We start from the raw sequence: 19,302 nt of genomic DNA, 5'->3' as shown, positions 1-19,302 counted from the left end.
TTGGTCAGCGCTGGTGTTGGGAGCTGGCTATTGGGTCCGGAGGCTATGGGGCACAGTAGCGATCGGCGAGCAGGCTCTGGCAGGTTCAATCCATACGGCGGCAGTTCGGCAGAGACGCTATGCCTGCTCTGCCCCCTCCTGGCCGTGGATCTGCGGCGGCCATTTCCCCGCCGAGTGGGCCCCGGAGCTGTTGAGAGGTCGCATCGAGCAGTCCAGGGATGAAACCCGGACCCACTCGGCCGAGAGGTGCAGAGGGGTCTCCCTCACCGGTGGAGGCGATTCCGGGCCCAAACGGGAGCGGAAAACAGCATTTATATGGAAAGGCGCATTGGGCCAGGCGGGAGCTCTCAGGCAGGCATACCAGTCGAGTCGGCTCCAGGCCACGCCCCCTGGCAGTGGGCTTTCTTAGTATGGGCCCTTTTTATTTGACTAGACTCCACTAGGACTGTATTATTATTATTATTATTATTATTCTTATTTGATGGTCGTAGCTTGCTCCCATCTTAGATTTAGGGTTAGATTAGGCGTTTATCTCACCCATTTTGCAGTTTAATAAACACCCTTGAACTGTGATCACTTGTGTCTGTCTTGCTTTGATACCATGCCTTCCTTACAGCACAGAAGTGGAAACGTGCCTCTGCTTTGTGTGTCAGTACAGTTTGCTTGCCTGTTATGATGAATCCAGGGAATTCCTCCCCTCTCTCCAAGGGTTAACTCCTACCCCCTTAGAGGACAGGCGGTCCCTAAAAAGGAATATTAGTTATCCTCCCTAATACCAAGACTCCAATACTTCCTTACTACTTTTGTTGGCTACATGGGTGCTACAATTAAGCAATAATCCTGCGTTCCAGGGCTTCACCAGCCGGTAATGGCCAGGGGCCCCAGTTACAGTCCGTTACCAGACCGTTGAGGCCTGCAGAACGTGGGATTCGAAGGGATTGTGTCCTCCGACGTATTCCTCATCTTAGATATATCCTTCCAGCTCTGCTGGCCTCGGAATTTTTTTTTTTTTTTCCTCCAGAGGGCGCTGCGCGTCGACGTCCCTCGAGTCGATGACCCTCGACAGCCGCCGTATCGACGCTCGACGTCATCCTGCCTATAAAGGCCGCGCGCAGCGTCCGTTGTTCAGTTCCGTTTTTCCGCGCTACTCGGTGCCTCGGAATACCGTTGCTCAGTTCTTAGTACTATTTACCTCGAGTTATTCGATACCGTACTCGATGGCTTCCTCGTCGGAACCGACAACTCCTCAATCCGGCTTCAAAAAATGTCGAGATTGTGGGAAAAAGATGTCGTTGACCGATCCTCACAGAAATTGTCTGTGGTGCTTGGGAGCCGAACACCATTGTTCGGAGTGCGAGGACTGTATGTCCATGACAGCTAAGGCCCTGAAGGAGCGTAGGGGGAAGCTGGAGAAAGGTAAGACTTTTAAAGCTTCTTCTTCTTCGACGAAGTCGCGACATTCGTCTCCTCGTCACCATTCACGCTCCAGGTCTCGGAGTGGGTCTCATCACTCCTCGAGATCGAAACACTCGAAGAGGAGACGTCGAAGATCCCCTTCTCCGTCTTCCTCTTCCTCTGTTTCGCCAAAAAGAATCCCTTGCCCCACGAAACATAGTTCCCGGGCTGAATGGGAGGAATTCAGAAAAAATATGATGAGCGTCTTCGAGAAAGCGGCCTCGACCCCCTCGAAGACTGCCGAGAGAGATGCTCTGGTCGAAAGACCCGAAGGTCAAAAACGCCGCGAGTCACAGTACCCTGCGAAAGAAACCTCTCGAGCGCGTCTCGAACCCTCGAGTAGGACTATGACCTCCAAACCTTCCTCGAAGGTTCCGTCGACGCCGTCGACAAAGGTTCCGTCGACGTCGAGGTCTTCGACGCCGTTGTCGAAGGGACCTTCGACACACAGGTCTGTCGACTCGACGCCGGCCTCGACACCGGCGTCGACGCCGAGAAAAGTCACGGTGACCACACATCCAGTGACGATCCCCAGGCCCTCGACGTCGATGGCGTCGATATTGTCGAGTAAAATTCCAATTCTGTCGAGGTCCTCGAGGCCTCCACCTCTGTTTTCGACGCCACGCTCGAAGCCTTCGGCGTCGACGACATCGACGTTTTCGAGGCCAATAATGACAAGTTCAGCACCCTCTGCCTTGGAAATGGGATTTACTCCCTTTATTAGTTCAGAACAATTGAGAACTATATCCTCAATTTTAGAAGAGGGTGATTTGTCCGAACAAGACACATTTGAGTTACAGGGACCTGTAACCCCAGTTAGAGAGGAATTTTCCTCTGAAGAGCGCAGATTAAAGGATCTTCATGATTCTTTACATGAGGCAAGTGGGTTAGACACTTCCCCTGAGGTGGATTTTGCTAAGCCAGACCCGGGGGAGCATGCTGAAACCCCCTACAGAGCCTTAATGGCCAGGATTACAGAGTTCATGGGGTGGTCTACACCTTCACAATCTTTCCAGCAAGATGACCTCACGGATATTCTTGACAAAGGCCCACAAGAGGATCCAGTGGTGCCCTTTCATAAAGCTCTTCAGAGAAAGATCATGACAAACTGGGAAACCCCTGATGTAATACCAGCAGTAAATAAAAAACTGTCTGCAAAGTACAGGGTATCTTCCACAGACCCAGAGTTCTTGTCTAAACATCCATCCCCAGAAAGTCTGGTGGTACAAGCAGCATCCTCTACCGACGTCAAGACAGCTTATCCTACTGTCCCACAGGACAGGGACGATAAAAAATATGATGCTATGGCAAAAAAAGTCTTTTCAGCATGTAGCATGGCGTTATAGTCTGTTAATGCTACTTGCACCCTTGCTAGGTTCAGCCATACACTTTGGGAGTGTGCTTCTACAGCGGCTGACTGCATCCCGGAGGGAGAAGAAAGGGATGCGTTCCTGAATATTATACAGGACGGTAAAGACGCTATGTGCGAATCCCTCCAGACGGGCATTGATTCGGCTGACAGTATCAGCAGAGCAATGGCGGCAAGTACATCAACCAGGCGGCTCGCTTGGTTGAGAAAGTCGGGTTTTGCCCCAGATGTGCAAGCCAGGCTCTTGAACATGCCATTTGATGGCTCTTCTTTGTTCGGGAAAAAGGCGGATGACAGTTTAGAGAAACTGCAAACTTCAAAAGCAGCAGCAAAATCCCTAGGAGCTGCAATCCGTCAGACTCCTTTTCGTCCCACAGGAACCTCTGCGAGAGGCAAGTCCTTTCGCTTCTACTCCTCATTCGGAAGAGGTAGAGGACGACCGGCTCAAAGGGGTCAAAGAAGAACTACCCGAGGTGGACGGGGTAGATATTCTAAAGCCGCAGCAACAGCAGGTGCCTCTTTACCATCGGCATCTGCATCAGCCGCCCCAAAACCACTCTGAGGACTTCCCTCACAGGACACCTGTAGGAGGCAGGTTGACTCAACATCTGGCGGAATGGCAGGCTATCACGTCAGATGCTTGGGCATTGGAAACAGTTGCCCAAGGTTACTGCCTACCTTTCCTACGTATACCTCAGAGTCATCCACCGGGGATCAGCTCTCAGAAAGCTCCAGATCCGCTCCTCTTGCAGGAAATTATAGACCTGCTAGAGAAAAGGGCCATAGAACCGGTACCTGTAGCGGAGAGGAACAAGGGCTGGTACTCCCCTTACTTTCTCATTCCAAAGAAAGACGGAGGACTGAGACCCATCTTGGACTTGCGAGAATTGAACAAATTCCTCAGGAAAGACAAATTCAAGATGGTCACTCTTTCTCAGATCCTCCAGGCCCTTCAGTTTCAGGACTGGTTGGTATCTCTGGACCTTCAGGACGCTTATTTCCATGTGCCTATCCATCTCAAACACAGGAAATACCTGAGGTTCGCAATTGGCAACTCTCACTATCAATTTCGAGTACTGCCTTTTGGGCTGACCTCCGCCCCGAGGGTCTTCACCAAGTTAATGTCGGTAGTGGCTGCAAGTCTAAGGAGGGAAGGGATTCACGTCTACCCCTACCTGGACGATTGGCTGATCAGGGCTGTTTCTCCGGAGCAAGCTCAGATCCAGCTAAATCACGTGTGCTACTCCCTTCACAAGCTGGGCTTCTCCCTCAATTTAAAGAAGTCTCAAATGATACCATCGCAGAGACTCCAGTTCATAGGAGCGATCCTGGATACTTCCCTGGGAAAAGCCTCGCCACCAGAGGTGAGGGCTCAAGATATTCTACAGATGGTTACCAAGTTCCAACATGCCCAACGTCTCCCAGCTTTCGACTTTTTGAGGTTGCTAGGCCTCATGGCATCCTGCATTTTCCTTGTGCCAGAGGCTCGCCTGAGAATGAGATCCCTCCAGTGGGCACTGAGGACTCAGTGGTCACAATTCTCAGGGAGGATGACAGATCTTCTTCAGGTTCCCGGCAGGGTGGCTCGAGACCTTCAGTGGTGGGCCTGTCAGGAGAACATTCTGAAAGGAGAACAGTTTTGGCAACCCTGGCCGGAGATAACAGTAGTCACGGATGCCTCACTCACGGGGTGGGGAGCCCACGCCAACGACTTGACCATCAGCGGTCGTTGGTCTCCATCGGAGTCCAGACTACACATCAACCTGTTAGAGCTGAGAGCCATCAAACTTGCGTTGAAGGCTTTCCTGCCAGTTGTACAAGGGAAGAACGTCCTGATAATGACGGACAACACGGTGGCCATGCATTACCTCAACAAAAGAGGAGGCGTAGGATCACTACCCCTGTGCAGAGAGGCGATGCAGCTCTGGTTTTGGGCAATCCAAGAAGGAATCTCTCTATCGGCAGTTCACCTAGCCGGAGAGAAGAACTTGACAGCGGACGCTCTGAGCAGGCAGAACACAGTCTCCCACGAGTGGGAGCTAGCTCAGGAAGTCCTTCAAGAGATCTTCGCCCTTTGGGGAACCCCTCAGGTAGATCTGTTCGCCACCAGCCTAAACAGGAAATGCGACCTGTTCTGCTCAAGGGAATTTCCTCCGAGAGGAGCTCTGGGAGACGCGTTCATAGTGGACTGGGAGTTTCCGCTTCTGTACGCGTTCCCACCGGTCCCTGTCATTCCTCAAATGATCAGGAGGTTGAGAAGATTCCGGCGAACCATGATCCTAATTGCCCCGGATTGGGCCAGGAGAACGTGGTACCCGGACCTTCTAGACTTGTCCATCTGCCCTCCAATTCGACTTCCTCTCAGAGAGAACCTACTCTCACAGAAGGGAGGTCAGGTTCTCCATCCAGACATCAAAACCCTCAACCTTCACGCTTGGCTTCTGAACGGCTGAGGTACAAGGATTGGGACCTCCCTGATGATGTTATGGAGGTGTTGCTTTCGGCAAGGAGGCCAGCAACAAAGTCTTTATACCGCTGCCGTTGGAACAGATTTTGCAGCTGGTGTAGAGAACAGAATATCGACCCATTTTCATGTGGTACACCAATGGTTTTGTCCTTCCTACTATATTTAGCAAATTCAGGCCTTCAAGTTGGCACCATTAAGGGCTATCTCGCAGCGCTATCTATCTTTAAGCGTACTGCGGAGGAACCATCCTATTTCAAATTACCCTTGGTAATACAGTTTCTAAAGGGGTTAACCAATGTTTATCCCCCAAGACCATTCCAAGTTCCCCTATGGAATTTAAACTTAGTATTAACTTTCCTGATGGGTACACCTTTCGAACCTCTCCATTCTTGTTCGTTAAGATTCCTTACCCTTAAGACTGTTTTATTAATAGCACTTACATCTGCTAGAAGGGTGAGCGAATTACAAGCTCTTTCTTGTAAACCCCCTCATACAATCTTTCACAAAGACAAAGTTGTCCTGCAAGTGAAGCCTAATTTCCTCCCAAAGGTAGTCTCTGAATTCCATATCTCTCAGAAGATTACCCTACCATCTTTCTATCCTCCTCCTCACCCGGGGAAAGAGGAAGAGAGGTTACACAGACTAGACCCTAGGAGGGTTTTAAGTTTTTACATTAGTAGACTAGCCAGGATAAGACAGACAGACCAGCTGTTTGTAGGCTACGCAGGTCACAAGCTGGGGTTACCAATAACTAAGCAGACCATTTCCAGATGGATCATTCTAGCCATTCTGGAATGTTATAAACTGGCAGGGAAAGAGCCCCCTCAAAACCTTAGGGCTCATTCGACCAGAGGTATTGCAGCTTCATCGGCCCTCAAAAGAGGCGTGCCGATTAAAGACATATGTGCGGCCGCTACATGGTCGTCTGTCCATACCTTTACACGTTTTTACAATCTGGATTCCTCCTCTAGTCAAGAGACTAGGTTTGGAAGGGCTGTACTGCATTCTATTCATCAATAGAAGACAGCGTGAAGTCCGTACTCCCTCCTCCGAATATAGAATACTGCTATGGGAGCCTATCTAAGATGAGGAATACGTCGGAGGACACAATCCCTTCGAAGAACAAGTTACTTCTTACCTTGTAACGTTCTTTCGACGGGATGTTCCTCCGACGTATTCCTCATCGACCCTCCCATCCATCCCCGCAGTTTTACTTCCCTTGTTGTTGCAGCTTACGCTCCTTCAGGGTGATTAGTCTAGTCCAGACAGTAATACTGTGGGCTACAAAACGGAACTGAGCAACGGACGCTGCGCGCGGCCTTTATAGGCAGGATGACGTCGAGCGTCGATACGGCAGCTGTCGAGGGTCATCGACTCGAGGGACGTCGACGCGCAGCGCCCTCTGGAGGAAAAAAAAAAAATTTCCGAGGCCAGCAGAGCTGGAAGGATATATCTAAGATGAGGAATACGTCGGAGGAACATCCCGTCGAAAGAACGTTACAAGGTAAGAAGTAACTTGTTCTTCTCCAGCATGGGGTCTGGCATGGATTCACATGCTCATGAATATTCCCTGTCAGGCTGGGAATCCTCGGTAAAGAAAACATCAGTTTCAGTTTAGTTTCTGAACTGCCTTTCTACTACTAACCAATCACTGGTCTCTGGGTCATACTGCCCCCAGCTAATGACTGCCCTCTACCTAAGCCCCTTCTCTGGCAGCAATCTTCAGATTTTTACTGCACGTTCAAGTGTTGGGAGTCCTCATGCTATAGCTCTCGAGCTTTTACTGCGTTTTGCCTTTTTCCTAAGAGTTTTCTTTTATTTTTCTGTCAATTCGAACCTCAAGCTCCACCGATTCTTCTTCCGATCAATGGGGACCCGTTTCGGAATTTTTCCACGCCCCTCAAGGGCGAATTTTCATCGAGTTTCTCATCTTGGAGGATTCCGTAAGATCTTTGAGGCCTACTCCGCGTGGACATGGCCCAGGACAAAGGAGACACAATGCCTACAGGATCCAAGCTGTTTAGGAACTGCCCTGGATGTGGATTGCAGAATGTCTTTAAGGAGGATGAGCACTCCCTGTGTCTCTACTGCCTTCACGACGACAAGTCTCACGTGAAGGAGGACTGCGCGTTCTGTAAAATGGACATTGAAGGACCGTCAGACTCGACTCACTAACTGGCTGGAAGGGAAGAGCCCAGCAGCAGGTGAGAAGAAGTCAGAGCGGTCTTCTAAGACCTTTGAGGGTGCTCTGGCGACGGAGGCCCAACATAATGCAAAGCACCGCGAGTCCGCGGGCACCTGGAGCGCCGTTGGTTCGGGCTCCTCAGCTGCCAGGTAGAGCGCAATGTCCCTGACGCCATCAACCGCGAGCCAATGCTCTGGCTCAGGGAAAAGGAAGTCTGAGAACCCGGGTAAACTCGGAGAGAAGCCCCGGTCGATCCCGATGGAGAAAGACAAGGGGGGGGTGAGGCAGTGACCCTCCCCCTAAAGTGATGGCCCCAGATGCAGCCAAGGTCGTAAAGACCCTGATTCACCCGGTGAAGGCCTCGACTGAAGGAGTCGTGGCGGCCCTGGCGAAGCCTGCGGAGGCTACCCCAGTGGAATCGACTTCTGGGCCTAGAGTTTCCCTGCCACCCCGGAGGGAATCATCTTTTCAACCTATCGAGAAGACCTCCGTAAATCCCTAGGACGAGAAAGAGGGGGGGCACGGTAGCCATAACGGACATAGATACCACCTTCGAAGATGAGCTGGCTGGCATCAAAAAGATCCTGGACAAGAAGTTTGAGGAAGTCCGGTCCTACGGGAGTGATCCCGACGAGGCGGACGTAGAGAGCAATGGTGGAGCCGACGATGAGCCGCGGGCCATGGAGGAGCCGGAGGATCCCACACCCCAGCCGTCGCTCCCGTCGCAACCGATGCCTATGCCACAGGACAACTCAGGAGCAATCTTGATGGCTATCCAGACCTTGTGTAGGGAGATAAGGACAAGGTTGCCCTTACCCCCAGCGGACGATCCAGCGGCAACTGGACCGTCGGGGAGCCTGCCAAACAAGCAGAGGCAAATCCATCCTCCCCCCCTCCTTTCCAGCCTTCACCTCCTTCCCCTCCACCGAGGGATGAGACTGGAACGGAGACGGCGATGACCGGGACGGACGACGGTGGGGACGACGGGACAGATCTCCCATCACCCCCTGCCCAGGCCTCCCCTCCCGACGAAATTGGCTCCTTTCACGCCATGATCGCCAGGGCATCAGAGCTTTTCCAGCTTTCTCCCGAAGAGCAGAAGGAGGGTTTCCTCTACCAATGACGGGAGGCCAAGAGGAAGACAGTCCTCTCAGTCCTGTTACTGGACGACATCTGGGACGAGAGACTATCGCTGCTCAAGAACCCGTTCACGGCTCCTGCAAAGAGGGACCGGTATGAGAAGAAGTACTGGGTCCCAGATTCCGCCCCGATGTGCCTCAGAGCTAAGCCGTCCCCAGATTCAGTGGTCTCCGCGGCGGCCAAGAAGAAATCGGCAGGGGCGATGGCATCAACTTCCACTTCCCCACCGGACAGCGAGGGGAAGAAGCTGGATGCCATGGGACGACGAATCATCTCGTCGGCGGCAACGACCATCAAAGCGGCCAACGCCCTCGCGATTGTGGCACACTACGACAGGGAGCTGTGGTTCAAGATCGCTCCCCCCCTTCCTGCCAGACAAGAGGGTGGAGGCCCTTGAAATCCTACAGGAAGGCGAGGTGGCGTCGGACCACGCCATCACAGTGGCCACGGACATAGCCAACACCAGTTTTCGCCAGATGGGCAACAGCCTTTGCCACCGCCGGCGCGGGTGGCTCAAGGCCACCGACTTCCGTCAGGCCGTTCAGACCAGGGTACTGGGCATGCCCTTTGACGGGAACAACCTGTTTGGCAACGCAGTAGATGAGTCACTGCAGGCAATCAAGGCGGACACCGAGACGGCCCGGGCGTTGGGTTCTCTCCATCAACGACGGCCGTCCTTTAGGACCCCCGGAGGCAAGTCTCAAGGTGCCTCCAAAGGATTTGATGGCGGTTCCGCTTTGTACTGCCAAGCGGCCCGCTCATCGTTGCAGGAGGCCTATAGAGGCTGCAGCAAGGCCGGAGGACATCTGTGTCGTCGCCAAGAAGGCCTCGTCGGCAAGGCCTCGGCAAAGCAAGATTGAACCAGCCGTGACGTCGGGCCCCCACCAAGCACCCCGGTGGGAGGCCGGCTGGTGAATTTTGTCAGCGTGTAGGAGTCCATCTTCAGCGACCGTTGGGTGCTGGATGCTCTGGCCCACGGGCACACTCTGGAATTCCAAAGAAAGTGTCCCCATCTACCACCCGTGGCCAGGAAGGAAAACCACGTGCCACAGGTACTTCTGGAGGTACGAGCAATGCTGAAAAAGGGCGCAGTTGAACTTGTCCCGAAGAGGCTCCGGAGTATACTTGCAGTACGTCCTTGTCCGAAAGAAGACCGGCGGTTGGCGACCCATCCTCAACCTTCGCCGCCTCAACAAATACATCAAGTCCCAGAAGTTCCGGATGGTCACCCTTCAGCACGTGCTGGGACAGCAGGAGGAAGGCGACTTCCTATTGTCGCTGGACTTGCAGGATGCCTACTTCCACATCCCAATAATACACAAAGGAAATCGAAAGTTCCTACGACTCGTAGTCCAAGGGTGACACTACCAATTCAAGGCCCTACCCTTCGGTTTGAAGTCGGCGCCGAGGGTCTTCACCAAGTGCCTGGCACCGTTGGGGGTGCGACTGCGCCTGCAGGGAACCACGTATACCCCTACCTGGATGATTGGCTCATCCGAGCAAAGTCAAGAGAACTCGCTGTCGATTACACGGCGAAGACTGTCCGACTGCTCACGGATCTGGGATTCTCGATCAACTTTGCGAAATCCCACTTGGTACCGTTGCAAGACGCCCTGTTCCTGGAAGCCAGACTCGACACAGTGGCGCGATTGGCTTCACCGTCTGAGGAAAGGACGAAGGCCTTCCTGGGCAAGGTACAACGGCTGATGACCATGGACATGGCCAGGGTGAGGTCCATCAAGTCCCTACTCGGCATGATGTCATCGTGCATCTACCTGGTGCGCCTATGCAGGTTGCGGATGCGACCACTGCAGGAGTTCCTCGACACCCGTTGAATGCAAGCAGCGGGCAGTTTCGAAGACAAGCTCTCCCTCAACGAGACGTTCCGCTAAGCGATCCGGTGGTGGGGCAACCGTGCGCATATAGTGGCGGTATGGTCTTCCAAACCTCGACACATCAGGAAACGGTGACAATGGACGCCTTCCTGGAAGGATGGGGAGCGCACACTGGAGATCTCCATGCAAGAGGCCTTTGGCTCCTGGAGGAGAGGTCACTACACATCAATGTCCTGGAGCTCCGAGCCGTGTTCTGAGCCCTCAGGTCATTCCTCCTGTCCCTCAAGGGCAAGGTGGTGAGGGTCTTCACCGACAACACCACCACAATGTTCTACATCCGGAAGCAAGGGGGCACCAGATCCCCAGCCCTATCCAAGGAAGCGCAGGATCTGTGGCACTGGGCCGTTGCCCACAGGATGTTTCTGGTACCCTTCCACCCTTCCACCTGGCAGGAGTAAAGAACACTGTCGCCGACTTACTCAGCAGGGAGCTGCGCTCGTGCCACAAGTGGGAACTCTGGCAGGATCAAGTGGATCTGCTATTCCGACGATGGGGCAATCCCCAGATAGATCTCTTCGCGCTGGCGATGAACACCAAGTGCCGGAGGTCCGCCAGCAGGTTTCCCCAGCCGGGGAGCATGGGCGATGCATTCTCCTTCCCCTGGGACGGCCTGTTCCTGTATGTGTTCCCACCGTGGCCGTTGCTACTGCGACTCATCAGTCAACTCAGACGGTCCTGGTGCCGGATGATCCTCGTCGCACCGGCGTGGCCGAGGCAGATATGGTTACCAGACCTTCTGGACTTGTCAGCGTCCCCCCCAGTCAAACTGTCGACGGACGCGGATCTTCTCACCAGGGAAGGAGGCGCCATCCTACATCACAACCCAGAATCGTTGAACCTGCAGGCCTGGCTCCTGCAGCACTAGAGTTCAGAGGCTACGATATCCCGGCGGACTGCAAGGAGGTCCTGGCAAAGGCCAGGGCGTCCTCGACTCTTAAGTGCTATGGGCATAAATGGAAGAGTTTCTCTGTCTGGTGCCGTGCACAGAAGAGCAAGCCTCTACGGATTACGACCCCTCAAGTGCTGCTGTACTTGCTGTCTCTGGCCAAGGCGGGGCTGGCACATGCCTCCATCAAGATCCATCTGGCGGCTATCTCCCTCTACACCAGAACTCTGGGGCGGTCGTCGCTGTGGTCTCACTGCCTGGTGAAGGAGTTCATGAAAGGACTGTTTTGCTCATTCCCGCCGGTGAAGGCTCCGACCCTGGCGTGGGAGCTCAACTTGGTGCTGACCAGGCTCATGGGCCCACCATTCGAGCCTCTGCATTCAGCACAGTTGACGTTCCTATCGTGGAAAACAGCGTTTCTTGTGGCCGTCACCTCCGCACGACGAGTGGGAGAGATCCAGGCCCTCTCCTGTAAACCTCCATATCTGACATTCCACAAGACGAAGGTAGTGCTGAGGACGCACCCCTCCTTCATGCCCAAGGTGCCGTCGGACTTCCATCTCAACGAGCCCTTGGTGTTACCTATTTTCTTCCCGTCGCCTTCATCACCGGCCGAGAGGACTTTGCACTCGCTGGATGTGGCTAGAGCGCTGAAGTTCTACGTGGACCGCACAAAGTGTTTTCGGAAGTCATCACAGCTGTTTGTGAACTTTGGACCTGTGAACCAAGGGAAGGCCCTCTCAAAGGCTTTCATTTCCAGATGGCTCTCCGGCTGCATCATGCACTGTCACCGGTTAGCAAACCGCAGTTGCCAGGCCGTCCGAGAGCCCATTCGACCAGAGCGATCGCTGCTACTACGGTGTTCCTGTCTGGTGTGCCCCTGCTGGACATCTGCAGGGCTGCTACGTGGAGGTCGACACACACCTTCACGAGATTCTACTACGTCGACCGGGATTCCAGGGAGGAGTCCAGAGTCGGCCAGGCAGTGCTGCGCAACCTGTTCGCTTGAAGGTGAGCCTGGTGAGGAGGTAAGAGATGCTTGATGTTGAGTTGTTGAAATGCTTAATGTTGAGCCTTGCCACCTCCCGTGGTTGTGCATGTGTGTACTGCTATGTATTCTTGTATTCATGAGCATGTGAATTCATGCCAGACCCCATGCTGGAGAAGGAACAAGTTACTTACCTGTAACTGTTGTTCTCCAGCATAGGTCTGGCATGGATTCACATGCAAACCCTCCCTCCAACCCCTGTGCGGCTCTTCTCTTGGTCCTACTGCCACTTTATGTGCTACCAAATCTGAAGATGGCTGCCAGAGGAGGGGTTTAGGTAGAGGGCAGTCATTGGCTGGGGGAAGTATGACCCAAAGACCAGTGATTGGTTAGTAGTAGAAAGACAGTTCAGAAACGAAACTGAAACTGTTTTTTTCTTTACCGATGATTCCCAGCGTGACGACAGGGAATATTCATGAGCATGTGAATCCATGCCAGACCCATGCTGGAGAACAACAGTTACAGGTAAGTAACTTGATCCTTCTTGTGTATTTTACACTTTTGCTTTAGGGTCTTCTATTCAATAAGTGTATACCTGAACTCATTCTTGCTTGGAGAAAGCACATAATTATTTCTGAACTTGACAATATGTTATGCAAGCAAATATGTTGGTCTTCACCAAGCACTTGCTTGATTGATTGATTTTTTTTCCTTATATTTTTTTACAGAAAACGGTGTGAAAAGGATTGGCCCTCCAATTGAAGAGGAACCCCGTAAAATAATGCGGGCAGAAGTCATCCCTAGACCAGTGCCTCAGAATATGCACCATCAAATGCCCCCTTATCCATTTGTACAACCCCCATTTCCACTGCCTCATGTCCGCCCTGTGTACAATAACCTTCCACTCAACTTAGGGCCCATTCCTGCTCCTTACGTGCCTCCTTTGCCCCTCATGCGGTTCAATTATGAATTTCCTCCCATCAATGTGGAGCTCGAGCACAATTTACCTATGCACTTTGGACCACAGCCTCGACATCGGCACCGGTATTGATTTCAGTAGCAGTCGCTCAAGACTTCATAAAAGAAAGCCAACATTTATACATGAATACCTTTCTTCCAGAGAGTTAGCTGAAAGGAGTGGAGTTGTGGTACATCCAAGGGTTCTGCCACATTTCTTGTGTTGGAGATGATTAGATGGATTGTGCACCCCTTTGACATCAGTTAGCAAATGTATGAAGAGTGCGAGAGTGAACTTAACTTAAAACACTTGGGTGTCCGGTTTATGACGCACATAATTTACCCTTGCTTTGGCTCTTGTTCACCCCATTTGAGTAGGCTTGCTCATTTGGAGAAAATAAGTTTGATAAAGTAGCCAACTTCATTAAAAACCGCAAGTCTGGTTCTAAATAACCATGCCGCAGTAGACTGCACTGTTCTCAGTGGAAATTAATTCAAATGGGCAAAACCCAAGACTGCATATATTTGCACATTGTTCTGTCTTTTCGAAATCTTCTTTAAGTAGCAATTAATCACTTTTCGTAATTATAGAGATTTACCTTACTTGATGGAGATATTTGAAGAAATATTAGCTATCTCTTAAGTTATATTCATTCCTCTATAAATCTTTTCTATACTTGAACGCATCATAAAATCCTTTCCGTCTAGCAGATTGTAATTAAGGACACTTCTGTTGTCTTGATACCAATGTTTTGCTGTTGACATCTCCTTTTTAAAGCACTGTATTGTCTTGCGAGCCAGTAAAATCAGTGTGTTAAATGTGTCCCAAGTCTAAGATATTCCTGTAATGAACCGAAACAACTATAACAGACACTAAACAACCAGGCCATTAACCAGTATGTCCCATCACATGGAATCCTTTTTTCTTGCCTGAGACCAGCTATGCTCTCTTCAAGCGACAAGCTTTGATTCAGGGAAAATACTTGTGAGGAATATCGTTTCCCAATGGGCTTCCAGAATGTGGGAGTTTCAGATAATTCTTTAATTTGTATTCTGTGAAATAACATAAGGTTTATAGTCATTAATCGGAATTTGTGTTTAATGTTTTGTACAAATAATATATTGCTCCTTCATCTGTCCTCTCTCCCATTCATTAAATCGTTTCATCCATTGTTTTATATAACGTTCTGTGTTAAATGTGTTTCCTTTTAAATATACATTGGTTGTTATTGTTGCCAAATGTCTTTTGAAGAGACTAGAGTCCTGAAATGTGTCGGCATGTTGGGTGAAAGCAGATTTCCCACCCTTTTCCTCCACTCCTTCATCCATTCAACCTTAACATTCATGCACTAGTGCCCTATGGATTGGGGACCAACACTTGACTGTGGCATTAGGTGAAAGACCCCCTTACATTAATAGGTGAATGTTATGGGTTTTCTGAATAGACCATAGAATGGCATTTAGCCCGATGCATACCTTATTCAATGTATACTAAAAATCTATGAATGCCTCTGAGGATCGTGGACATTTCAAACAGCTGATTAATGCAATCAAAATGACTAATCTTTGGCAAGCTTACACTTTTACGTTCTTGTGGTGCTTGTATTTTGTTGAGCACCTCTTCCTTTGTAATTCTCACCCTAGAATGAAAAGGAAATATAATAGACAGTTTACAATTTGGGCCACTTATTGAATGGTCCCAAACTCGCATCCTACATTTTATGTACATTTCGGCAGCATATCATTAGAAGTGTACGGTTAGCATCGTAAATGCATATATTGAGCCACGCCTTGCTGGATTTCACATTGTTCAAGAAAAGCCACTCCAAACATTTGCTAAATAAGATGGCGATTGCCTAATTTCGGCAGTCGCTTTTCTTTAAGAGTATCCATCTTGCAGGCAGGAAAACAATATGGTTTTCATTTCTGAGCAGAGTTTAATTTGAATTGTTCATTTTGAGTTATTTCTTTGTGTGACTCCAGAACTTACTCTTGGTAAAAAAAAAATAAAAAAAAGTCAAATATGAATGTGTTGGTTCTAAAATCTCTTTTGGAAGTGGTATCACTTAAGGTGGTTAAGTGAACAGTCACACACACACATTACACTGAATGGACACTCTTGGTCTACTGATCCCTAGACAACCTTTCCCCTCATGTGGATTTCATGGTTCAAGTTAAGGTGTAGTGACTAAATTATTAGAAGACTGTGCACAACACAGGTTTAATTTAAGCCGTTTACATGCTATCCTGATTTATACGTTCACTTGAACACTGTGGCAGATAAAATCAATGATATTCTGTTTTTTAGGCAATGATAATATTTTGATTTGGGAGTTGCCCCGTAACATTTCTACAATGAATGACTACTTGGGTGTTTTTCATCCGTTTCAGTTTAATTGAGCTGATTTAGTCTGTCCATCAATAGTCAACAAAGCTGCAAGTGATTGCGGCCTAGATCGTCTTCTTATCCTGACGGCCATCATATTGTTTTGTTATTGTTTAGCTGTTTTAAGTGTCATATTCAGCATTTTTTATCATGCAGTTAATATACCATGCTTTGATTACCTGTAATTACTGCAAGAGATTAGCATATTATTCCAGGTCTACTTTGCAGTATCAATATGCTCCATAATGAGAATGTGGGACGTGGAACTCATTTTCCCAAAAACGTTGAAAACTACTTAAAAAAAAAATAAATTAAAAAAAAAAAAAGGGTGCAGCTTGCATTTTATTACCTGAGGGGGGATTTAATTTTTCTTTAATCCACTGCAGGGTCCTTAATATGAAAGAGATATTTGAACCCAAGTATGTGAGTGACTGAACCTTTTCAAAGCACTTCAACTGCACACAGCTAACTTGCTCATCCATACCGTTTTCAGAATACACTTCACTAGACCATAACACTGCTAAGTCCTGCACAGTATGTTGAGAAAAATACTGAGAAATGTGAATGTGCCTCTCTTTACACCAGATTAGCATAGCTTCTTCCAGATCTGTGATGTTTAAATTTGTAACATGATTTTTTTATGTATAGTAAGATGCAGGAAGGGTAGGCTTGTCCTCAGGTTATTTGTGTGTTTGATGGCCACCTTGTCTCTTTTTGTTTTCCTTTCAACACACTTGACCTGTGAAGATGAGAGGTTAAAGTTCCACCTTGTGTGGCAGCAGGTGCTGTTATTTTTCACCTTTAAAGGGTTTTTACTTGCCTTAAAGGTGTAGAGTGGAATTTTGTATTTGCACTTGGCAAATCCTCTAAAAATAAAAACTGTAAAGAAGCGCCGTGCATGCCCTGCAAATTTGTATAACCCTAGAAAAAATAAATAGGTGGTTTATAAAAAAAATAAATAAGTAAAACCCTATTTTTCTTTACCTTCTGGTAGTGAAATATTATTCCAATGTCTAAAATATGTGTAAAAAATGTGTATTATATGTAATTTGAATTTTTTTGTAAATAAAGTTTTGTTGGAATTGATTTTTTATTTTTACGAATATTCTGATCAAGTCAATCTTACTTCTCGTTCGTATTAGCCTCCTTTCTTCCATTTTCTCAGGTGAAATTTTGAATGCAGGATTAGGAATCTTTGAGTGCATGTCAAAAAAGTCTCGGGAGGATCGCTCAGGGGCAACGCGCTTGCGTTGGAAGCAAGACGACGCAGAGCAACACAGGTTCGATCCCAGTGTCCGTGCTCGGAAACCTCTGGGTATTAAGCGCGTTATAAATAACCAATTATAAATGTTAGTCCCTTTTCCAGATGTATAATGCAGCATTGTAGAATACAATATAGATTGTGCTTACAATTAGGCTAAATGTTTGAACCCTTAAGCAGTCTGAACTGTGATTTGTATACTGACACTGCTATTCATGTGTTTGCTGCTTGTTGTAATATCACTCCGTTTTGCAATCGCTTCTCTGCTGAAAGTACTAGAATAGCCCCATACTTGAACTATGATTTTAATACTAACCACCTTGATTTTGTTAAAATCATGGTGGCAATGGGCACCGTTGCAAATCGCCTGCCACGGTTTCCTTTCTCCTTTCTCAGGACAAACCTTCTCGGTTGGACCATGGGAGACATAGCCATAACGCAGCTGTATCGAATCAATGTTTAAAGCAGCAACTCTGTACAAAACTTAAGTACATGCAACAGTACCCTTTAAAAATAAAAATCTCCAAACGACTGACCATGTTTCAAGATTTCTGAGACTATGCAAGGGTATTCTTGCACTATTTGTGACCAGCATTTGCTAAATAACATTCAAAACATGTTGTATGTCCATGATTATACCACAGTACAGTTAATTAATAAAATATTCCTCATGTAAATCAATTTTCGCATTTCATTCATACCCTTTGTGGAATATTTACCCAATCTAAACCCTTTGTAGGATTATTTTCGTCGACGCGATTGCAAACTGAAAATGCTACTACTTGTATAAGACGGAAACAAACAAGATCCATGGTCTATTCTTGCAGTGCCATGGGATGTTATGTTATGTTAAATAGCGCACCGTTACCAATGGAATTTGTCCCCATGCGCTCTAAACATCTAAGTGAATAGCCCATCATGCCAAAAAAATAGACTAGATTTATTGCGGATTTCAGCATATGCTTCAAGACTATCGTAGGACGAAATGCTGCTTTCTGTCTTGTCCGGGACACAGATCAACATTGCATTATGTCCATTGCTTTATATCGGGTTATGTAAACCCGATATAAAGCAAACATTGAGCTACCCACACTCCTGTTGCCTACATTGACATAGCAAAGTGCCAAGCCATTAATTCCCATACTTTTTTTTAATAATCATTAAAGAAACACAAAACAGTAATTGTCGTTTTTTTTTAGGGAATTCTACCCTTTTGATTATAAAAAATATATGATATGGGCTACATCAGAGATGCCCTTAAAATGTCACAAATTGACTAGTATAACTTGATAAAGTAGGAAAAGGCATGGATAACGTGCATCTCTCCCTATGTGTTGGACTGTCATCTTTTGGATGGTGTAGAATCGAATGCTCACTACCTGCTGATACCTAATGTATGAATGTTACCTACCAGTAGACAGCCTCTGCAGCAAATTCTACTGACAATGCAACATTAGCATATGTTTCAGAAGCAGCAGCATCCTACTCTTGAATGGCAAAAATAATACAAAAATGATTCATCAACCTCTTTAAGGGGGTATAGGATAATTAGAGCTGGCTCAGATTTCCAAAAATTGTGAGAACAGGTGACCTATTTCATTTGAAATCATCTAGTTGTGCAAACCTGAACATGCTCATCCTAACTATCCAGTTAATGCAAACCACTTGCCTGATTAAAGAGATATGATATGGCATTTATTTATAACGCGCCTGTACACAAGTGTTTCTATACGTGACAAGACAAGGAGGGGGAAAACAAAGGGAGGACAAAATAATGATCTTACTAGGCCTTGTGTCAATCCAATCGCGCAAGAAAGCAGCACTAGGAATTACTGTAGAACAACTAGACATGTGGCCACCCTAGTAACGCAGGACCGGTCTTCTCGAAAATTAGTGGAAACAGATTGAAGTACGTTGCGATTAGCATTCTCTGGGATTGATGCTACCCTTTTATTCAATGGCAAACTAAGTTAATGTGCTGTTTTTATAGTGTGAAAAATAAACTCGATAATGTCATGATAAACTATTTGACCAGCTCTTCGTGGTTATGTTGCTTTCATTCTTATTTAGATCTGCTTGTGTATCCACCCCCCTTCCAATAGACACTTGACACTTGCTTCAGAACAGTTTAACAGTTACTCTATTGCAGGGAAAACAGAGAACCTAAAAAGGAGAGGCTGGCACATGTCCACTGCCACAGATTCCGCTCAAACTGCCACCTATGTGCCCTTTGGCTCCCTGATCTCAGTCCCTTTCAACTACTGTTCAATGCTGGGGATTCCGTCTCTGCTGCTTCTGGTCTTGCATCCTGGT

General features: G+C 48.2%; 1 protein-coding gene across 2 annotated transcripts in view; it reads left to right on the top strand.

The window, feature by feature from the left end:
• The window catches only part of LOC138567392 (E3 ubiquitin-protein ligase RNF216-like), a 2,013,370-nt gene extending 1,998,845 nt beyond the window's left edge, over nt 1–14,525 (top strand). The window contains exon 17 of one of the 2 annotated variants that reach the window (XM_069645556.1): nt 13,114–14,525. In XM_069645556.1, the coding sequence (XP_069501657.1) occupies nt 13,114–13,436 (323 nt within the window). In that variant the 3' untranslated portion in view covers nt 13,437–14,525. The remainder of the gene's footprint in view (nt 1–13,113) is intronic. The other variant, XM_069645557.1, reaches the window with a different exon arrangement.
• Nucleotides 14,526–19,302: the final 4,777 nt, after the last annotated feature.

This window comes from Ambystoma mexicanum, chromosome 2p (assembly GCF_040938575.1).
Source record: "Ambystoma mexicanum isolate Mex_15411 chromosome 2p, UKY_AmexF1_1, whole genome shotgun sequence".
In the NCBI taxonomy this organism is placed as follows: Eukaryota; Metazoa; Chordata; class Amphibia; order Caudata; family Ambystomatidae; genus Ambystoma; species Ambystoma mexicanum.
The sequence above is the reverse complement of the archived record's forward strand: the minus strand, read 5'-3'. Positions and strand labels throughout refer to the sequence as shown.